The sequence below is a fragment of the Oncorhynchus masou genome, chromosome 24 (assembly GCF_036934945.1).
Source record: "Oncorhynchus masou masou isolate Uvic2021 chromosome 24, UVic_Omas_1.1, whole genome shotgun sequence".
In the NCBI taxonomy this organism is placed as follows: Eukaryota; Metazoa; Chordata; class Actinopteri; order Salmoniformes; family Salmonidae; genus Oncorhynchus; species Oncorhynchus masou.
In genome coordinates, this window is record NC_088235.1 from 54012709 (window position 1) to 54037020 (window position 24312).

Sequence of the window (24312 nt, forward strand, 5' to 3'; positions counted from 1 at the left end):
AGTATGGAAAAGGAAATGGGAGAGGACAGGATGGAGGAATACATCTAATCACATGTTATTCGTCACATGCTTCATAAACAACAGGTGTAGACGAACAGTGACATGCTTACTTACGGGCCTTTCCCAACAATGCAGACAGACAAATGGAAAAATAATAGAAAAAAAGAATAACACGAGTACTAAATACACAATGAGTAATGATAACTTAGCTATATACAATATACATATGTTCATGTGAGTAAGGGTAAAGTGACTAGGTACAGGATGGATAACACAGGTTAGATAATGACCCTTTTTTCCACACTGTGAAAAAAGGGTCAATGCAAATAGTCTGGGTAGCTATTTGGTTAACTATTTAGCAGTCTTGTGGCTTGTGGGTAGAAGCTGTTCAGGATCCTGTTGGTTCCAGACTTGGTCAAATCGAATCAAATGGCATTGGTCACATGATTAGCAGATGTTATTGCGAGTGTAGCGAAATGTTTGTGCTTCTAGGTCCGACAGTGCAGCATCTATCTATCTAACGTGTAATCTAACAATTCCACAACAACTACCTAATACACACATCTAAGTAAAGGAATGGAATAAGAATATATACATATACGTATATGGATGAGCAATGACAGAGCTGCATAGACAAGATGCAATAGATGGTATAAAATACATATATACATATGAGATGAGGGATGCAAGATATGTAAACATTATTGAAGTGGCATTATTAAAGTGACTAGTGATTCATTTATTCAAGTGGCCAATGATTTCAAGTCTGTATGTAAGCAGCAGTCTCTCTGTGTTAGTGAAGGCTGTTTAACAGTCTGTTGGCCTTGAGATAGAAGCTGTTTTTCAGTCTTTCGGTCCCAGCTTTCATGCACCTGTACTGACTTCGCCTTCTGGATGGTAGCGGGGTGAATAGGAGGTGGCTCGCGTGTTTGTTGTCCTTGATTATCTTTTTGGCCTTCTTGTGACATCGGTTGCTGTAGGTGTCCCGAGGGCAGGTAGTTTGTCCCCGGTAATGTGTTGTGCAGACCACATCACATTTTAGTACCGCACCAGCCTCTGGAGAGCCTTATGGTTGTGGGCTGTGCAGTTGCCATACCAGCCTATGAAACAGCCCAACAGGATGTTCTCAATTGTGCATCTGTAAATGTTTGTGAGGGTTTTAGGTGACAAGCAAAAATTCTGTTGGGCCTTCTTCACCACACCGTCTGTGTGGGTGGACCATTTCAATGTGTCCGTGATGTGTACGCCGTGATGTGTTCCTCTTGTCCAGTTGGGAGAGGACAGTGTGGAGTACAATAAAGATTGAATCATCTGTGGATCTGTTCGGGCGGTATGCACATTTGAGTGGGTCCAGGGTGTCTGGGATGATGGTGTTGATGTGAGCAATGACCAGCAGTTTAAAGCTTTTCATGGCTACAGATTTGAGTGCTACATTTTATACATTTAGCAGCACTCTTATATAGAGTGATTAATAAGATAGCTAGGAGGGACAACCATACATCAAAGGCATTGAACGTACATTTTTCTTCAATAACCTAGCAACCAGTAGAGTCAGAGCTATAACAGGTTGGGGTGGGAGGGGGGTGGCGGTCAAGTGCAAGTGCTGGGTAAGTGCTTTTGTTTGGGGGGTCAAGGTGAGGAGGAGGATTATTTAAGATACTGTTTGAAGAGGGAGGGTTTCAAATGTTTTCGGGAAAGATGGGCAAGGACTTTACTGTACTAGCGTCAAGGGGAAGCTGGTTGCACCACTGGGGTATCAGGACAGAGAAGAGCTTGGAGTGGGCTGAGCAGGAGCTGCCCAGTCCAGGGGTGGAAAGGCCAAGAGACCAGAGGTGGCAGAACGGAGTGCTCGGGTTGGGGTGAAAGGTTTGAGCATAGCCTGAAGGTAGGGTGGGGCAGTTCATCTTGCTGTTCCGTAGATACGTACCATGTTGTAGTGGATGCGAGCTTCGACTGGAAGCCGGCGGAGTGTGCGGAAGAGTGGGGTGATGAGAGAACATGGAAGGTTGAAAACCAGGCGGGCTGCTGGTTTCTGGCTAAGTTGCATGGAATTGATGGCACAAGCGGGGAGCCCAGCCAACAGCGAGTTGCAGTAGTCCAGACAGGAGATGACAAGTGCCTGGATTAGGACCTGCACCGCTTCCTGTGTGAGGTAGGTTCGTACTTTACCAATGTTGTAGAGTATGAACCTGCAGGAGCTGCTTTGATGTTTGCAGAGAATGACAGGGTGTTGTCCAGGGTCACGCCAAGGTTCTTTGCACTCTGGGAGGGCGACACTGTGGAGTTGTCAACCGTGATGGAGAGGTCATTGAGCTGGCAGGCCTTCCCCTGGATGAAGTTCTGCGTTCATCAACCCTCTCACCTCCACCTTTCTCACCCCTCTATCGTCTTCACTACAATACCCTTCTCTTTCTCCCTTCTCCCCTCCATCCACTCAGCCACGGACAATTTCTCTCTGTGAGATTCTCTCCTTTCTGCTTTAGCTCCCAGAGAGAAGAAAACTATCCAGTATGTAATTATGATAATTGCTCACATCGGTTTGATGGAATTGGATTTTGCTCTTCTGTTCTGTCTTGCGGTTCCTTTGTGCCCTCTCTATGTGCCTACTGTACACTCCGAAACTATGGCCCTTGATTTAATTTGTCCTGACGATGTGTCAGTGTATTTCAAGTCCAATTCTTGTCACGTATGTATGCCTATCTTCACACCAATTAATAGTCTTCTCATTTCAGCAAGTCGTTTATACCCATGTTGAGGCGGGAGAGATCTTCCTTTCAGCCATCGGTAAGCCAAATGGCCTGCCATTTCCTTCAAGCCTTTAAGTGAACAGGTTTATTTGACAAGCTGTCTGGTTGCAGTAGTTTTCAAGTCAGACCAATACATATTTCTGACTGACAGACTATGTTTAACTAAACACTTGGGAGACATTCAGTATTGACTACAATGCTGCAGTTCTAGCGCTACAGCTAGCTCACGACTCCCTACAGCCCGAGGGCAAAATGCAAACTCACCGAAAGTAGCCGTCTGGCCTGGCTGTGATTGGTGAGAGGAGAGAGGTAGGCTCGGCTATGATGTGGACGACTGTTTGCTGACACCCCATTTCGAGGCAGCAAAGCTGTCGGGAATGTCTCGCACACATAATGATTTGCACCGAGCCGTGACTTGTTAATGCTTGAGAACAGAGAAAACATCCAATAATCTGTCTTTATGCAAATTGTTTCTGGATGGTTTCCTCTTCAACTCAGACATAATACATAAGAGAGAAATAACAGAATCCCTTTCAGGTGTTGTTTCATCGCGTCTAGCATGATCAAATACCTCTTCTAAAATCAGTAAGCCTATAATGACATCACTCACTCACTTAGTATTAATTGAATGGTGTTGGTATTGTGAGAGAATTGAATAGGATGCATTTATAGGCTATTCATAATGTTTTTTGCTCATTGACTACAAATTCAGTTCTAATGTGGTCTATCTCTATATTATTTATTTTGGACACAAAACTGCTATATGAAAAAATGTGCCTATGTTTGACAGCGGCACCATCTGTGCAATGCTTAAATCAACTGCATAACATGTCTGACAGGTTATTACCACTATATGTCAGGTTATTAACACTATATGACAGGTCATTAACAAACTACAACAGATTATTACCATGGAGAGGAGATCTATAATGTCCTGGTTGAGGTGGGGCGGGCAGGCTGACTATCAGCCAATCAAATAACAGATATTTACACAGGCCTATCGTTGGAGCTGCGGCTAGACATTGCGATTAGGCACAGATTAAGGCTCTTTATCTCCCCAAATCGTAACTTAAGACAAACCTTTCCAAACTTGTTGGGGCCAGGGACCCCTTTTTTTGATAGCACTTTCATTAGGGACCTCTTCAAAATCATAACACAGCTCCGACCTTTAGAGTGCGATTAAAAATAGCATACAGTGAGTTTTACTATGACTGCTGCAGGACATGACCGGACAAGATGGTGCCAACAGAGTCCTTAGGAACCTTTGCAGCATTTTGTTTTTTTATGTATTATTTATTACATTGTTGGCCCAGAAAATCTTAAGTGTTATTACATACAGCCGGGAAGAACTACTTGATATCAGAGCGACATCAACTAAACAGCATTGCGACCAGGAATACAACTTTTCCGAAGCGGATCCTTTGTCCGAAACACCAAGGGCATCTGAACTGGTTCCAGAGGCTGACCCAAAACAACGTCCGGCCTTCTGGTCAGATTTCGGAAGCGCGCACCCCACTCACCACTTCCGAGTATATTACACGCTAATGTCCAGCCTCTAGATGACAAGGTAGATGAAATTAGTGCAAGGGTTGCTTTCCAGAGAGACATCAGGGATTGTAACATACTCTGTTTCATGGAAACATGGGTCTCTCGTGATATGCTGTCGGAGTCGGTAGAGCCACTGGGATTCTTTGTGCGTTGCGCCGACAGAAATAAACATATCTCTGGGAAGAAGAAGGGTGAGGGTGTATGTTTCATGATTAACCACTCATGGTGTAATTGTAACAACATACAGGACCTCAAGTCCTTTTGTTCACCTGACCAAGAATTCCTTACAATCAATTGCCGACCGTATTATCTCCCAAGAGAATTCTCATTAGTTATTGTCACCGCCGCGTATATTCCCCCTCAAACCGATACCACAACGGCCCTCAAGGAACTTCACTGGACTTTATGCAAATTGGAAACCATATATCCTGAGGCAGCATTTATTGTAGCTGGGGATTTTAACAAAGCAAATTTTAGAACAAGACCAACTAAATTCTATCAGCATATTGATTGATTGCAGTACTCGTTCTGGCAAAACTCTGGATCACTGCTACTCTAACTTCCGCGGTGCATACAAGGCACTCCCCCGCCCTCCCTTCAGCATATCTGACCACCACTCCAATTTGCTCCTCCCTTCCTATAGGCAGAAACTCAAACAGGATGTACCTGTGACAAGGACTATTCAAAGCTGGTCTGACCAATCGGAATCAACGCTTCAAAATTGTTTTGATCACGTGGACTGGGACATGTTTCGGATAGCCTCAGATAATAATACTGATTTATTTGTTGATTCGGTGAGTGAGTTTTTTCGGAAGTGCCTAGGAGATGTTGTACCTATTGTGACTATTAAAAACTACCCTAACCAGAAACCGTGGATAGATGGCAGCATTTGCACAAAACTCAAAGTGCGAACCACCGCATTTAACTATGGAAATTTGACTGGGAATATGGCTGAATATAAACAGTGTAGTTATTCCCTCCGCAAGGTAATCTAACAAGCAAAATGTCAGTATAGAGGCAAAGTGGAGTCGTAATTTAACGGCTCCGTCATGGGACATATATGGCAGGGACTACAGACAATCATGGACTACCAAAAGAAAACCAGCCACGTCACGGACACCGACGTCATGCATCCAAACAAACTAAACACCTTCTTTGCCCACTTTGAGGATAATATAGAACCACCGGCACGGTCCTCTACCAAGGACTGTGGGCTCTCCTTCTCCGTGGCTATTGTGAGTAAGACATTTAAGCGTGTTAACTCTCGCAAGGCTGCCAGCCCAGACGGCATCCCTAGCCGCATCCTCAGAGCATGCGCAGACCAGCTGGCGAGTGTGTTTACGGACATATTCAATCGCTACCTATCCCAGTCTGCTGTCAACACATGCATCAAGATGGCCACCATTGTTCCTGTATCCAAGAAGGCAAAAGTAACTGAACTAAATGACTATCGCCCCGTAGGACTCACCTCGGTCATTATATAGTGCTTTGAGAGACTAGTCAAAGATCATATCACCTCCACCTTGCCTGTCACCCTAGACCCACTTCAGTTTGCATATGCCCCAATAGGTCCACAGACGATGCAATCGCCATCACACAGCACACATCCCTATCCCACCTGGACAAGTGGAATACCTACAGTTGAAGTCAGAAGTTTACATACACCTTAGCCAAATGCATCTAAACTCAGTTTATCTCAATTCCTGACATTCAATTCTAGTAAAAATAACATATCTTAGGTCAGTTAGGATCACCACTTTATTTTAAGAATGTGAAATGTCAGAATAATGGTGGAGAGAATAATTTATTTCTGATTTTATTTCTTTCATCACATTCCCAGTGGGTCAGAAGGTTATATACACTTACTTCATATTTGGTAGCATTGCCTTTAAATTGTTTAACTTGAGTCAAAAATTTTGGATAACTTTCCACAAGCTACCCACCATAAGTTGGGTGAATTTTGGCCGATTACTCCTGACAGAGCTGGTGTAACTGAGTCAGGTTTGTAGGCCTCCTTGCTCGCACACGCTTTTCAGTTCTGCCCACAAATGTTCTATAAGATTGAGGTAAGAGCTTTGTGATGGCCACTCCAATACCTTGATTTTGATGTCCTTAAGCCATTTTTCCACAACTTGGAAGTATGCTTGGGGTAATTGTCCATTTGGAAGAACCATTTGCGACCAAGCTTTAACTTCCTGACTGATGTCTTGAGATGTTGCTTCAATATATCCACATAATTTCCCTTCCTCATGAAGCAATCTATTTTGTCAAATGCACCAGTCCCTCCTGCAGCAAAGCACCCCCACAACATGATGCTGCCACCCCCGTGCTTCACGGTTGGGATAGTGTTCTTCAGCTTTCAAGCCCCCCCCTTTCCTCCAAACGTAATGATGGTGATTTTGGCCAAACAGTTTTATATTTGTTTCATCAGACCAGAGGAGATTTCTCCAAAAAGTACAATCTTTGTCCCCATGTGCAGTTGCAATCCATAGTCTGGCTTTTTATATGGTGGTTTTGGAGCAGAGGCTTCTTCCTTGCTGAGCAGCCTTTCAGGCTATGTCGATATAGGACTTGTTTTACTGTAGATATAGATACTTTTGTAACTGTTTCCTCCAACATCTTCACAAGGTCCTTTCCTGTTGTTCTGGGATTGATTTGCACTTTTCGCAGCAAAGTACGTTCATCTCTAGGAAACCGAACGTGTCTCCTTCCTGAGTGGTATGATGGCTGCGTGGTCCCATAATGTTTATACTTGCGTATTATTTTTTTTGTACAGATGAACGTGGTACGTTCAGGCATTTGGAAATTGCTCCCAAGTATGAATCAGACTTATGGAGTTCTACAATTTTTTTCTGAGGTCTGGCTGATTTGTTTTGATTTTCCCATGATGTCAAGCAAAGAGGTACTAAGTTTGAAGGTAGGCCTTGAAATACATCCACAGGTACACCTACGATTGACTCAAATAATGTCAAGTAGCCTATCAGAAGCTTCTAAAGCCATGACATTTTCTGGAATTTCCAAGCTGGTTAAAGGCACAGTCAACTTTGTGTATGTACAATTCTAACACATTTGAATTGTAAGTGAAATAATCTGTCTGTAAACAATTGTTGGAAAATTAGATGTCCTAACCGACTTGCCAAATCTATATTTTAACATGAAAATTGTGGAGTGGTTGAAAAACGAGTTTTAATGACTCCAACCTAAGTGTATGTAAACTTCCAACTTCAACTGTATGTAAGAATGCTGTTCATTGACTACAGCTCAGAATTCAACACCATAGTACCCTCCAAGCTCATCATTAAGCTTGAGGCTCTGGGTTTCAACCCCGCCCTGTGCAATTGGGTCCTGGACTTCCTGACGGGCCACCCACAGGTGGTGAAGGTAGGAAACAACATCTCCACTTCGCTGATCCTCAAAACTGGGTCCCCACAAGGGTGTGTGCTCATTCCCCTCTTGTACTCCCTGTTCACCTATGACTGCGTGGCCATGCTCGCCTCCAACGCAATCATCAAGTTTGCAATTGGCACAACAGTAGTAGTCAAAACAAACTAGACAGATAATAGGGAGGAGGTGATGGCATTCGGAATGTGTTGTTAGGAAATTAACCTCTTACTTAACGTCAGGAAAAATAAAATAGGTGGACTTAATGAAACAGCCGAGGGGGCATCGATGGAACAGCAGTGGAGAAGGTGGAAAGTTTTAAGTTACTCTGCGTACACATCACGGACAAACTGAAATGTTCCACCCACACAGACAGTGTGGTGAGGAAGGTGCAACAGCGCTCAGGAGGCTGAAGAAATTTGACTTGTCACCTACAGTGAGGGAAAAAAGTATTTGATCCCCTGCTGATTTTGTACGTTTGCCCACTGACAAAGAAATTATCAGTCTATAATTTTAATGGTAGGTTTATGTGAACAGTGAGAGACAAAATAACAACAATGAGGGAAATGAGGGAAATATGTATTTGACCCCTTTGCAAAATATAACTTAGTACTTGGTGGCAAAACCCTTGTTGGCAATCACAGAGGTCTGCTGTTTCGTGTAGTTGGCCACCCAGGTTTGCACACATCTCAGGAGGGATTTTGTCCCACTCCTCTTTGCAGATCTTCTCCAAGTCATTAAGGTTTCGAGGCTGACGTTTGGCAACTCGAACCTTCAGCTCCCTCCACAGAGTTTCTATGGGATTAAGGTCTGGAGACTGGCTTGGCCACTCCAGGACCTTAATGTTCTGTTGTTGTCACCTTCTCACCAAGCAGCTTGGCGATGGTTTTATAGCCCATTCCAGCCTTGTGTAGGTCTACAATCTTGTCCCTGACATCCTTGGAGAGCTCTTTGGTCTTGGCCATGGTGGAGAGTTTAGAATCTGATTGATTGATTGCTCTGTGGACAGGTAACAAACTGAGAATAGGAGCACTCCTGTTAAGAGTGTGCTCCGAATCTCAGCTCATTGCTTGTATAAGAGACACCTGGGAGCCAGAAATCATTCTGATTGAGAGGGGGTCAAATACTTATTTCCCTCGTTAAAATGGAAATCAATTGATAACATTTTTGACATGCGTTTTTCTGGATTATGTTGTTGTTATTCTGTCTCTCACTGTTCAAATAAACCTACCATTAAAATTATAGACTGATCATGTCTTTGTCAGTGGGCAAACTTACAAAATCAGCAGGGGATCAAATACTTTTTTCCCTCACTGTAAATCCCTTACAAACTTTTACAGATGCACAATTGAGAGCATCCTGTCTGGCTACACCACCCCCTGGTATGGCACCTGCACCGCCCATAACCTCATGGCTCTCCAGAGGGTGGTGTCGTCTGCACAACGCATCAACGGGGCAATCTACTTGCCCTCCAGGACACCTACAACACCTGATGTCACAGGAAGATCAAAAAGATCATCAAAGACAACAACTATCGTTCCACTACCTGTTCACCCCGTTACCATCCAGAAGGTGAGGTCAGGACAGGTGCATCAAAGCTGGGACCGAGAGACTGAAAAATAGCTTCTATCTCAAGGCCATCAGACTGTTAAACAGCCATCACTAACACAGAGAGGCTGCTGCCTACATACAGACATGAAATCATTAGCCACTTTAATAAATGGATCACTAGTCACTTTAATAATGCCACTTGAATAATGTTTACATGTCCTGCATTACTCATCTCATATGCATATATTGTATTTCATACCATCTATTGCATCTTGCCTATGCAGCTCTGTCATTGCTCATCCATATTCTTATATGTATATATTCTTATTCCATTCCTTTACTTAGATTTCTTTGTATTAGGTAGTTGTGGAATTGTTAGATTTCTTGTTAGATATTGCTGCACTGTCGGAACTAAAAGCATAAGCATTTCGCTACACTCGCAATAACATCTGCTAACCAGGTGTATATGACCCCAAAAAATGTATTTGATTTGACTAACCAAGTCTTGAGGCCCTCTCTTCAAATCCAATAATTTCTTTCTAGTTTTCAAGGTAATTTCCTGCAATTCTACACATTTTCCTGTGGGGCATAGAGACAATTTAGCAGTTTCAAATCTTAAATTACAGTGCATTTGTCACACCCTGATCTGTTTCACCTGTCTTATGTTTGTCTCCACCCCCCTCCAGGCTTCGGCCCTTTTTCCCCATTATCCCCTGTGCATTTATACCTGTGTTTTCTGTTTTTCTTGTTGCCAGTTCTTCTTGTCTCGTCAAGCCTACCGGTGTTTTTTCCCGTACTCCTGTTTTTTTCTCTTGTCCCTGTTTTCTAGTTTTCCCGGTTTTGACCATTCTTCCTGCCCTAACCTTGAGCCTGCCTGCTGTTCTGTACCTTTCGGACTCCAGCTGGATTACTGACATCTGCCTGCCCCCTGTTTTTGTAATAAACATTTGTTACTTCGAACTGTCAGCATCTGAGTCTTATCCTGAGGTCTGATAGCATTTAGGTTAAAAACCTAAGGCCACCCTCTTGACAGTGAAGAGAAAACATTTATGTTTTAAAGTACATTTCCTGCAATTGTACACCTTTTGTCATGGGGCGTCGAAATTGTTGCAGTTTTAAAGCAAGTTTGCCGTAATACTACATATCTTCCATAGGGCGGAGAGAAGATTTAACAATTTTCAAATTAATTTCATGCAATTTCTTTTAAAAATCAGTGGGGAGTAGAGAAAAAAGTGCAGTTTTAAAGAAAATATCCTGAAATTCTACACATTTTGCCATGGGGTGGAGAGAATATTTAGCAATTGTATAACTCATTTCATGCATTTCTAGAACATTTTCCGTGGGGCGGAGAGAATAATCTTCAGTTTTACAGCTAATTTCCTGCAATTCTACACATTATGTCATGGGGCGTAGAGAAAATGTTGCAGTTTTAAAACAAGTTTGCTGTAATAATACACATTTTCATGGTGCGGAGAGAAGATTTAGCAATTTTCTAATTCATTTCATGCAACAACAAAAACATGTTAATCAGTGGGGTGTAGAGAAAAATTTGTAGTTTTAGAGTATATTTCCTGAAATTCTACACATTTTGCCATCGGGCGGAGAGAAGATTTTTCAATTGTATAACTCATTTCATGCATTTCTAGAACATTTTCCGTTGGGCGGAGAGAATAATCTTCAGTTTTACAGCTAATTTCCTGCAATTCTACACATTATGTCATGGGGCGTAGAGAAAATGTTGCAGTTTTAAAACAAGTTTGCTGTAATACTACACATTTTCATGGTGCGGAGAGAAGATTTAGCAATTTTCGAATTCATTTCATGCAACAACAAAAACATGTAATTGTATAACTCATTTCATGCATTTCTATAATCTTTTCCGTGGGGTGGAGAGAAAATGTGCAGTTTTACAGCTAATTTCCTACAGCTAATTTCCTACAATTCTAAAAAATGTTGCCATAGGGTGTACACAATGTTTGCAGTTTTTAATGTGATATCTATGATCAATGGCGCCACCCCGGTTATTCGACCATAATTACGACAAATTTAGATAGCAGGCTGCTAGGCTAATTTACCAATCTAAAACGTTTTAGCTGACATGGGCTAATTGAGTGACTGTCAGTGACCGATATAACAAGCGAAAAACTGTTGATGCACAACCACATTTTTAAATCAATGAGAGATGAGCCCCTGCTGGCGATTAGGTTATTTGAAGAGAAAATTATTTAGAAGATCACAGAGCCAACTTGCTCAAAACAAGTTTTAGGCAAATTAACTCTGGGTTGAGTTATGTGCAGGTTTTTGTTCTATCCAGAATCAGTGTCTGGACACAGTGGCCCTCAAGAACCAGAGATGACCCTTGAATATATCCCAGGCTTATTTCAATACTTTGCCTGATTGCACAGATAGGCTATCTGAAAACTATTGTACTAGAAAACTTTGTTGTTTGTGTGAATGACATCACATGCCATATAGCCTATCTGTCATCAATGTGCTGTATTACCTCTTCAAACAGTTCCAGACTGTATGTGTTGTCATCATCTGCGAAGAATACTACCCCCACGTCCTTCCGAGAGCGATGTGACCGTAGCCACGATAGAGCCGTGTTCCTCTGCTCAGTAGCACGAGGCATCCCGGTCCGTTTGAACCGGCGGGGCGTAAAGATGTTCAAGTGTGTGTATGGCATCCCGGAGTGGGAGAGAAAGCGCGCCACCAGCTCTGTGCGCACGCTCGAGTCCTCCACTACGATCCAGTGGAAGCGAGGAACCTGGCAGAAGGTGTTAGCGAGCCGTGTAAGTTCAGCTTTCTGGACTGGCCGATTGTAGGTCGGAGTGATGGCGTAGATTACTGGGAGAGCGGAGCGATTGGCCCGAGGAAGTCTGGTTCTGTCATTCCGCTGTGCGCCCCCGGCGCGACCCAAGACTGGACTTCGCACGGAGGTCCTCTTGGTGTCAATATCGATCATGATGATGACGATGAGGACCCAGGGCAGGAGAATGAAGAAGCGGCTGTAGAAGAGCGATTTCATTTTGCCGAAGTTAGGTGATAAACGGGCGGTGCACTCACTCTATCTCACTCACTCCATCACATCCAAGCATCCCACCACGATCGTGCAACAACCATTTGCACTCTCCAAAGCTATTTTAAGAGACCACGTAAGACCCATTTTTAGAAATTAAGACTTTGTTTTTTGTTTATCTCCAATGAACAAATAAATATCAAAATTCATCCCGTTTAGGGTTATGAAAACATAGTCACGTCCGCGTCCCGTAGGGACTGTTTGCTGATGAGTCTCCTCCCAGATGAAAGTGGAGAAGTGCCTCATATCCCTCGAACGAGAGCGACGAAACGAACCCCTCAAAAAACAACATTTAATCCCAAACGCAATCTTCACATGCCTTCAACCCACAACCGTTTCGATAAACCAGAAATAGTTTTTTGCAGATATCCACCGGCCGCTACTCCCGTAGTGTCTGGGAGAAAGGGACATCATTCCCGTGATGAATGCGGTTTAACTCGGTGTCTGATGGGCAGTGGGCAGAAGCAGGTGCGGGAGCGTCAGTGCAGAGAGAGGAGAGACAGCGATGAGAGGGGACGGGAAAGATTGGAATGGACAGGGAGAGAAAGAGAGGAGGAGGGGAGAGAGAAAGGGAGACTTTGTTATGCTGCTAGAGAAGCACGTCAGTGTCCGCTGAGGATGGAGATAAACTCACCCTACAGACAGACAGAGAGAGAGAGAGAGAGAGAGAGAAAGAGAGAGAGAAGCACCATCTTTTGATAAAACGTTTGCTTTCGTTCTAAATGATAATCGGAACTTTGATTTGCACTGCAAGTTGTCCATACCAGACCAATTGAGCTGGCAGAATTCAATGAATAGAAATAAAGACATCTCTCTGGAAGCTAGGGAAATCAGTAGCCTACAGCATGACATTCATTTAGACTCGGTCTCGTTGCAACCCACTATCGTAAATAATCTTGAAAAAAACACGAATTACTTATGTGAACAAGTGTGTATTATATTAGTTGCAGGAAATAGGCTTTCAGTTTGATGCTGGTCATCCTTACATGGTTTTGGACACCTGTCACCAGCTATTTGGATATTCAGGAGATTGTTCCCATATCTGGTACCCGATTTATTCAGATGCAATTAATTGCTTGTGCTTGGAAAATATTGAAAACAAAGATGGTTATTTCTTCTCCTATCGTGATAAGGAACACTGATATGGATCCTAATCTCGTATATAGCCTAACAGTCTAAATTGGACTGTAGCTTCTGTTATGCCAGACTCTGGTATTTTATTAATAGAGCAGAAAAATAGAGCCTGATTTGCATTTCATTATTGTCAATTGGTTTAAAAGATTACATCTATACCAGTACATAAATATCGAGTGCATTTTTCAATGTCAGCATGTGAAATCTCTTCTTTGAGTTATGACTAGTCAATTACTCATTCCCCACATCTAGCCCCACCCTCCTCTCCCCCGCATAGGCTCTGTGCCATCAGCATGTACCTGTCATTCAACTGTCAGACTGCCTTGTCCGTGCCCCAGTTCCATCAGATACTCCATTCTTATTGGGTATTGACATGTGACAGTGCTCTCTGCTATTGGGATTTACATGACGAGGGGTTCGATGAGAAATGGATGCCTCACTATCAGTTCTGATGGTGGAAATCAGAGCTTTGTTCTGTTCTGTTGCTTCTTCGCCCAGGGGATTGGCTATTATCTGACATCATGTCAAATGTCACAGGAGTTGGTCTGAGTTAGAGAGACAAGGGAGCATGAAACAGAGTGATGTGTTTGCTAGAGGCAACAAATAAGTGTATAGCCTATCTCGCCTGTCTGGAGAGGCCTCAGTAATAGACAAGATGCACGCACGCACACACACACACACACACACACACACACACACACACACACACACACACACACACACACACACACACAAAAGAAGGTAGCATCACCAGACACTGGCAGGAGAACAATAGTGCACAGATAAAGAGAGTGTGTGTGTGTGTGTGTGTGTGTGAGAGAGAGAGAGAGAGAGAGAGAGAGAGAGAGAGAGAGAGAGAGAGACATACATGCATACATACATACATACATACATACATACATACATACATACATACATACATACATACATACATACATACATACATACATACATACATACATACATTCATACATACATACATACATACATACATACATACATACATACATACATACATACATACATACATACATACATACATACATACATACATACATACATACATACATACATACATACACACACACACACACACACACACACACACACACACACACACACACACACACACACACACACACACACACACACACACACACACACACACACACACACACACACACACACACACACACACACACACACACACACACACACATACATACATACATACATACATACATACATACATACATACATACATAACCCTGGGTCCAATCTACTCTTTGTCATCCTGGTAATACAGCATAGAGAGTGAAAGAGAAAGAAAGACAGGGAGAGAAAATGATGGCGGGGGGAGGAGGTGGATGTTTACTGATGGAGAGGAATATTCAGTTAGCTCCCAGACCAACTGAAGACTCCTACCATCCAAAGACAACAAACGAGTCTTCCATTGTATATGCATAAATCACTATGGAACACAATTTAAGTGAGAATTTAGAGTACAATTCAATTTAGAGACAATTCAGATCCTCTCAACAAATGGAAAGTCTACAAGGCATTTGTCAACGCCATTAGCATAGAAACGACTTTCCGTCCTCCCTATTGTGTAAATTGGAGACAAGCTAATACATTTCCCTCCAGCATAACTCAATTGGCACAGGTTTGCAGTTGATGACAGTAGTTGTTTGATGGGAAGAGGATGGAGATGCTATTGGATTTACTCCCAGCCCCAAAATCGATCCCGGGCAAATTTATTTATTGGAATTTCGCAATTAATTATTTGTTTTACACCCAATTTCATCCTCTTAAGAGGTGATGGAGGTTTCTGTTTATGTACTTCATCCCTCCATATACTGTAATGTAAAGTGGTGTGCTGTACAGAGGCAATTCTAGGTCTCATCCATTGGCTTGATACCAGCATCTACATCCCAAATGGAATGTACCAATAAAGGTCAAACTAGAGAGGAGTAAGGGTCTGTGTTGTCAACCTGTTGACCACAGCTTTCCTCACGATTTTCTCTAGAGCTTATTCCCCTTCCTCTTGTCAGCCACAAGACAGGTGCACGCACACACACACACACACACACACACACACACACACACACACACACACACACACACACACACACGCACACACGCACACATGCACACACGCACGCACGCACGCACGCACACAGTGTCAATTGAGACTCATAATCCCATTAAATGACCCATCTACTGTACCACTATAAAGGAATTGATTCCTAGGATGCTCATTGGTAGAATGTCTATCAAGCACCTTTTAAAATGTACTTATCTAAGCATTTATACCCACCCACACTACGTAATGGACGAAATTCAATCTTACCTGTCATTCAATAGAATCTGACACAGTCCTATATCACTTACAAGCTTTGTCAGTTTGAAAAACACTTTTACTAACAGCGTCACATAATGACTTTGACTGCAGTACCAGAGTGAGTGTGTTGTTTGTGAGGAAATGAAAACACTTACAGCATAGCGACCAAACAAGCTGGTGTTAGGCTAACCTTGAGTCTCTGGCAATATCTTTCCTGATTTACATAACAGAAGAGAGCTTCTCTCTGAACGCAGTGTGCTGTAAAGTAGTTTTTCTGCTTTGCATTGTGAGAGAGACCGAGAGAGACAGATCGTGAGAGAGAAGAGACAGATAGAGAGAGAGCAATCAGAGCAGTCAGAGCATGCTGATGCTATCTCTGGCTCCAAACTTTTATGTTAGAGAGAGGCTGAGAAAGTGTGTTTGTGGTTTAAGAATTCTAATGACATCCAACAGAGGTGCCAAACGGAACTTCATTCCTCTGTATAAGTAATGAAGGGCTGTGATTGAGACGGGCAATTCAATAGACTGCCTTGTCCTGTGAAGGACCCACTGATGTGTGTGAAATGAATGCATCAAGAAGGCAGAACTCAGGGCTTTAGTCTGATGTGGTTGGGGACCGCTCCACATGCTGTAACAGTGTAATCCATTATTGTGACACTTAGTCGGTAACCATGCAGACGAGTGACAGGGTGAGCAATTGGAAGCCTCACCCACTTCTACACAACACAGACGACAGGGAGATACATCCTGTGTCTGGAGTGACATCAAAATGTGTCCCCCCTATAGAGCATATAATGGAACATGGGAGCCCATAGAGATCAAACTGCCTGGATGGCTGAGGGATGGGACTCCATTTGGCTTCATTTCTATGCAGCAAGTGTGTCATGTCTCTGCTATACTTTCCTATCCCATCCTTTTCTCCACCCCTCCCAACTGCTTCCCTCACTCTATCCGTGGTGCTGATGAACAGCTCCTCCTCATCCAACGGGAGGAAAGCTGCACCCCCCAATCACTCTCACGCACACACATACACACAAGGACACACACACCCTCTCAGTAGAGTGGTTCCTTGAAGCTAGCCGAGGTAATTAACATGTTGTTAATGCTAATGTCTACACCTACAGGCTCCTCTCACCTCAATCCAGAAGCACATGTGTAACAGCTCCCATCACCACACACATGCATGCATTCACACATACACAGGTGCATACACACACACACACACACACACACACACACACACACACACACACACACACACACATACCCACACACACACACACACACACACACACACACACACACACACACACACACACACACACACACACACACACACACACACACACACACACACACACACACACACACACACACACACACACACACACACACACACACACACACACACACACAGCAAGTGCGGTCCATTCCCCATCAATCTATTTGAAATTAGTCTGCTGTGTAATATCAGCTAGGTTAAGTGTGCTCCAAGCTGAGATAATGACACTGAGAAAAATAGTCAGCTCAGTATCTATGGTCTCTCTACATTACGTGACTATGTGTGTTTTTGCAGATATTGGATTATGAGAAAGTATATTTTCTTCACCCTGTTTTTGGTTTCATTTGACTAATGGCATGCCATCCTTTTAATTCCCACAAATCCTCCCCTGGCTTTCATGGCCACTCTGATAAGGGCTCATCTGTAGGCGCTGCCACACTCTACGTTGTCTCTATCTCTCTTTCTCTCTGTCGATTCAATTTCAATTTAAGGGGCTTTATTGGTATGGTAAACATCTGTTTACATTGTCAAAGCAAGTGAAAGAGATAATAAACAAAAGTAAAATAAACAATACACAATTAACAGTGAGCAATACACTCACAAAATAATACAGACATTTCAAATGTCATATTATGTCTTTATACAGTGTTGTAATGATGTGCAACTAGATAAAGTACAACAGATAAACTAAATAAACATAAATATAGGTTGTATTTACAATGGTGTTTGTTCTTCACTGGTTTCTCTCTCTCTCTCTGTCTCTCTCTCTCTCTCTCTCTGTCTCTTTCTCTCTGTCTCAAACATTATTATATCTACCCTTCTACCAAGGAAATGTCTCCCCTGGCAAATTATCCAAAATGTCAACCAAAAAATCCCCATGGACTGCTCGTCACTAACAAATGTCATCACCTCTCACCACCACATCCTGACATGTGAGCACTTGTACGACCATGTACACCTGGACCATGAGGGAGTCTTTGCCAAGAACCTGAAGGATGCCACATTAGACATCTCCGGCTCCTACCAACATGTCAGAGCCCAGCAGTGCTAGACCCAGACCAGCTCAGCCCGGCAGTGCCAGAACCAACCAGGCTCAGCCAAGTGGTGCCAGGACCAACCCATCTCAGCCCAGCGGTGCTGGAACCAGCCCGGCTCAACCTAGCGGTGCTGGTCACAGCTCAGCTCAGCCCAACACAACCCTTCACAGCACTGGACTGTACTCTAGGGGTAGGGCAAATAGTGGCCAACAGGAGGGTACCCCAGCCCAGACCATACCTCAGCCTCACTGCCAGCCCACATATGAAGAGGTAGCCTCTGGTAAGAGACATATAGACCCTTCAGCCATCGGAGAGACAACCATACCCGGCCCACATCAGCACAGCTCAATCAGACCCGGCCCATGACAGCACAGCTCAACCAGACTTGGCCCACCTCATCATCGCTCTACCAGACCCGGCCAGCGTCAGCATAGCTCAACCAGACCTGGTCCATTACAGCACATCTCTACCAGAACAGGCCTGCCTCAGCACAGCTCTACCAGACCCGGCCCATCACAGAACAGCTTTACCGAACTAGGCCCATCACAGCACAGCATATTCAGACCCGGCCCATCACAGCACAGCACAAACAGACCCAGCAAGCCTCAACACAGCTCTACCAGACCAGGCCCGCCTCAGCACAGCTCTGCCAGACATGGCCCACCTCAATTCAGCCCAGTTCTACACAGCACGACCACTACACCAGTCTGGCAAAACACCTTTGAGGGTGGTGCACCACATGATGCAGTCCACACCATGTATCATTCTCATCATCAGCCCTCATGTGCTGAGAGTTTGGAGCTTCACCAGCCAAACTGTCCTCCACACCACCCTCCTCAATTCCCCCCACAACCTCCCTCCCAGGCTAGTTTTGGTTACCCTACCTACGCCCATCACCATGACAGGCCTGGGACACTCCTTCTCCGAATGGCAGCCCCAACCCTGCAACAGGAGCCACAACAAGGCCTGCTGCGCACACCCAGAATGGAGCATTGGCAGCCACTCCAGTCCCTTGCAGCAGCTCCAGCGGGAGCTTCATCAGGGTGGACTGAGTTCTGCCAAAACTGCTCTTCCAGTTCCTGCCCCAGGCCCTGCATCAAGCGACTTGGGGGAAGTCTGTCAAATGCTCAGTCTGCGCTGCTCTCACGTGGTTGGCCAGGGACCTTGGCAAAGTCTCAGCTCACTCAACAAATAACTGCAGGTGACTTGAAATCTCGTAGAGGGTTTGGGCTAATGCACCTAAATGTGCAAAGTATAATTTAAAAAATGGACACAATTGACATTTGGGTACAGAACTTCGGTCCTGACATTTTGGTTCTCTCAGAAACATGGTTTAATGGTTCTGTATATGTGACAGGTTACAGAAATGGGGAGTGGTCATATATGTAAAATCAAATTTCCTGTCATCTCAATTTTTGTATATTTCTGTTACCAAGAAAAATCAAGCTCCTGGTTGTAGTAGATGTGTCCATAAACCAGAATGCACATTTATTTGTTGCTGGGATTTACCGCCTCCCTGTTGTCATGGCGGATGTTATTGCTGCTATTTCTTACAATTAACCCCAAAATGATTTGTCTATGTCACGGCTTTCGTTGTGGGAAGGAGGAGCGGACCAAAATGCAGCGAGGTTGTTATTCATTTTATTTAATTTAATTAAAGAAACTATACACGATAAACTAACAAAATAACAAACGTGCGAAAACCGAAACCAGCCCTATCTGGTGCAAAACACAGAGACAGGAACAATCACCCACAAACACACAGTGAAACCCAGGCTACCTAAATATGGTTCCCAATCAGAGACAATGACTAACACCTGCCTCTGATTGAGAACCATATCAGGCCAGACATAGAAATAGACAAACAAGACATCCAACATAGAATGCCCACTCAGATCACACCCTGACCAACCAAAACATAGAAACATACAAAATAAACTATGGTCAGGGTGTGACAGTCTAGTGGAGCATTTGCATATAATCTCAGTGATCATTGTCCCATAGTATGTATTAGAAATACGAAACAGCAAAATTCGAACCCTTGTTTAATTAAGAAGATCAATTTTTAAAAGTTCTCTCATCAAGGATTCAAAATGGCGTCGACAGAGATGGTCGCCTCACTTCAAGTTCTTAGGAAACTATGCAATAATTGTCACAGTTTCTGTTTTATATGTTGTTTCCTTAGATTACTGCTGAAGGGCACCTTTACCTTGTTTTCTAGTTTAAAGGTTACCCAGATTATTACTTGGTTTCACCTGTGTTTAATTACCTTCTCTGTTCACCTGGTTGCCTTGCTATTTAGGTACCTCAGTTGGCCTGTATCTGTGCTTAGGTCTCATGTTTTGTTGGTGTACTCTTGTGCAGTTGCCTTGTTTTTGTCAAAACTTTTTAAGTAAAAGATCTGAATTTACACTCACCTCTGCTTGCTGTGTTTCTCTGCGCCAGGGTTTGAGTTCGTACAAGCATTATTGTAACAGTAATTTTTTTAATGTATTATTTCTTACATTGTTGGCCCGGAAAATCTTAAGTGTTATTACATACAGCCGGGAAAAACTATTGGATATAAGAGCAAAGTCCATTTACCAGCATTAGGACCAGGAATATGATTACCCCGAAGCGGATCCTTTGTTTGGACCTCCACTTTGGACATTCGATCTAATCCCAGAGGCCGACCCAAAACAATGTCGTTGCCATAGGAGAGTCTGACCTCCTGGTCAGACTTAGCAGGCGAGCACACCACCCACCGCTTCCGAGCATATTAGCCGCCAATGTTCGGTCTCTTGACAACAACGTGGACAAAATTAGGGTATGAGTTTTGTTCGTCCTCTCGTGTACTTTTGTATTTTTTCGTCTTTTTTGTATATTTTTCAATTTTATTTTCAATCTCTTCTCTATTTTAGTTCAATTATACCTTCCGGTAACCTGCCTCACCCAATGTGATAGGGAACCGCTATTATTTTAAATTTTTAGACCTTATAGCAAGAACCACCTAGCCATCAGAAGCTACCCAGCTAATTAGCTACAAGCTATTTAGTCATTGTTAGCCACTGCTAGCGGCCTTTACCTACTGCACAGGTACCAGCCCTTTTTGAAATTTAAATTTAAATTGTATTTTTTTAGCCTGGATAATACTTGCTACAATTCCTCTTTCGCAATCTGGCTTGGATCCTTAGTCGACACGGCGGCCTCCCGCACCACCACGACTGGTCTGCCAACGAATACTCCATCCGCTGTGCCTTCAACCGGCCTCCGTCGGACGTCGGAGCAGACGCTTCTACCAGTCCCGGGCTACTAACTTTAAACGCCGTGTTGCCCGCGTGCTGGACCCTATGATCACTTGGCTACATAGCTGATGTCTGCTACTGTCCATTAATCACGGTACTCCATTCTTTTTATTTTTGTGTTTATCTGTCGGCCCCAGCCGCGAACTCAGGCCCTGTGTGTAGTTAACCGACCCTCTCTGCCCGTTCATCGCCATTTTACCTGTTGTTTTTTTAACTGATTGGCTGTTGTTGTCTCACCCATTGCTGTCTTAGCTAGCTCTCCAAATCAACACCTGTGATTACTTTGTGCCTCGCTGTATGTCTCTCTCATATGTCACTATGCCTTACATACTGTTGTTTAGGTTAGTCATCATTGTTTTAGTTTACAATGGAGCCCCTAGTTCCACTCATGATACCTCTGATAACTCCTTTGTCCCAGCCACCACACATGCGGTGACCTCACCCATTATAACCAGCTTATCCAGAGATACAACCTCTCTTATCATCACTCAGTGCCTGGGCTTACCTCCACTGTACCCGCACCCCACCATACCCCTGTCTGCACATTATGCCCTGAATCTATTCAACCACAGCCAGAAATCTGCTCCTTTTATTCTTTGTCCCCAACACTCTAGGCGACCAGTTTAGATAGCCTTTAGCCGTACCCTCATCCTACTCCTCCTTTGTTCCTCGGGTGATGTGGAGGTAAACCCAGGCCCTGCGTGTCCCCAGGCACCCTCATTTGTTGACTTCTGTGATTGAAAAAGCATTGGTTTCATGCATGTCAATATCAGAAGAGTCCTCCCTAAGTTTGTTTTACTCACTGCTTTAGCACACTCCGCCAACCCTGATGTCCTTGCCGTGTCTGAATCCTGGCTTAGGAAGGCCACCAACAATTCTGAGATTTCCATACCCAACTACAACATTTCCCATCAAGATAGAACTGCCAAACGGGGCGGAGTTGCAATCTACTGCAGAGATAGTCTGCACAGTTATGTCATACTTTCCAGGTCTATACCCAAACAGTTTGAACTTCTAATTTTAAATAGAAGTTCAAACTGTTAAATATGTTAAATAAGTCTCTCACTGTTGCCACCTGCTATCGACCCCCCACCGCTCCCAGCTGTGTCCTGGACACCATTTGTGATTAGTTTTTCGCCCCCCATCTAGCTTCAGAGTTTGTTCTGTTAGGTGACCTAAACTGGGATATGCTTAACACCCCGGCAGTCCTACAATCTAAGCTAGATGCCGTCAATCTCACACAAATCATCAAGGAACCCACCAGGTACAACCCTAAATCTGTCAACATGGGCACCCTCATAGACATTATCCTGACCAACTTGCCCTCCAAATACACCTCCGCTGTTTTCAATCAGGATCTCAGCGATCACTGCCTCATTGCCTGTATCCGCTATGGGTCCACGGTCAAATGACCACCCCTCATCACTGTCAAACGCTCCCCAAAACACTTCTGAGAGCAGGCCTTTCTAATCGACCTGTTCCGGGTATCCTGGAAGGATATTGACCTCATCACGTCAGTCGAGGATGCCTAGTCATTTTTTTAAAGTAATTTCCTCACCATCTTAGATAAGCATGCCCCGTTCAAAAAATGCAGAACTAAGAACAGATTTAGCCCTTGGTTCACTCCAGACCTGACTGCCCTTGACCAACACAAAAACATCCTGTGGTGGACTGCAATAGCATCGACTAGTCCCCGCGATATGCAACTGTTCAGGGAAGTCAGAAACCATTACACGCAGTCAGTCAGGAAAGCAAAGGCTTGTCAGGAAAGCAAAAGCAGAAATTTGCTACCTATAGCTCTAACTCCCAAAGGTTTTGGGACACTGTAAAGTCCAAGGAGAACAAGAGCACCTCCTCCCAGCTTCCCACTGCACTGAAGTAACACGGTCACCACTGATAAATCCATGATAATCGAAAATTTCAATAAGCATTTCCCAACGGCTGGCCATGCCTTCCTCCTGGCTACTCCCCACCCCGGCCAACAGTTCACCAACTACTTTGCAGACAGAGTTCAGTATGTCAAATCGGAGGGCATATTGTCCAGACCTCTGGCAGTCTCCATGGGGGTACCACAGGGTTCAATTCTCGGGCAGACTCTTTTCTCTGCATATTTCAATGATGTCGCTCTTGCTGTGGGAGATTCCCTGATTCACCTCTACGCAGATGACACCATTCTGTATACTTCTGGCCCTTCCTTGGACACTGTGCTAACTAACCTCTAAACAAGCTTCAATGCCATACAACACGCCTTCCGTGGCCTTCAACTGCTCTTAAACGCTAGTAAAACCAAATGCATGCTTTTCAACTGTTCGCTGCCCGCACCCGCCTACCCGACTAGCGTCACCACCCTGGACGGTTCTGACCTAGAATATGTGGACAACTATAAATACCTAGGTGTCTGGCTAGACTGTAAACTCTCCTTCCAGACTCATATTAAACAGCTCCAATCCAAAATCAAATCTAGAATCGGCTTTCTATTTCGCAAAAAGCCTCCTTTACTCACACCGCCAAACTTACCCTGGTAAAACGGACTATCCTACCAATCCTCGACTTCGGCGATGTAATCTACAAAATAGCTTCCAATACACTACTCAGCAAACTGGATGCAGTCCATCACAGTGCCATCCGTTTTGTTACCAAATCACCTTATACCACCCACAACTGCGACCTGTACGACATTGACGGGACAGAAGGTGGACAGTTTTAATTTCCTCGGCTTACACATCACGGACAAACTGAAATGGTTCACCCACACAGACAGCGTGGTGAAGAATGCCTCTTCAACCTCAGGAGGCTGAATAAAAGTGGCTTGTCACCTAAATCTCTCACAATCTTTTACAGATGCACAATCGAGAGTATCCTGTCAGGCTGTATCACCACCTGGTACGGCAACTGCACCTCCCTCAACCGAGAGGCCCTCCAGAGGGT

The 24312-nt window shown here is 43.9% G+C and overlaps 1 protein-coding gene across 1 annotated transcript in view; it reads right to left on the minus strand.

Annotated features, from left to right (window-relative positions):
- LOC135512330 (galactosylgalactosylxylosylprotein 3-beta-glucuronosyltransferase 2-like) overlaps positions 1 to 12908 on the minus strand; it is a 34186-nt gene extending 21278 nt beyond the window's left edge. The window contains exon 1 of the mRNA XM_064934254.1: positions 11731 to 12908. Within this exon, the coding sequence (XP_064790326.1) occupies positions 11731 to 12255 (525 nt within the window). The 5' untranslated portion in view covers positions 12256 to 12908. The remainder of the gene's footprint in view (positions 1 to 11730) is intronic.
- Between the last annotated feature and the right edge of the window lie 11404 nt (positions 12909 to 24312).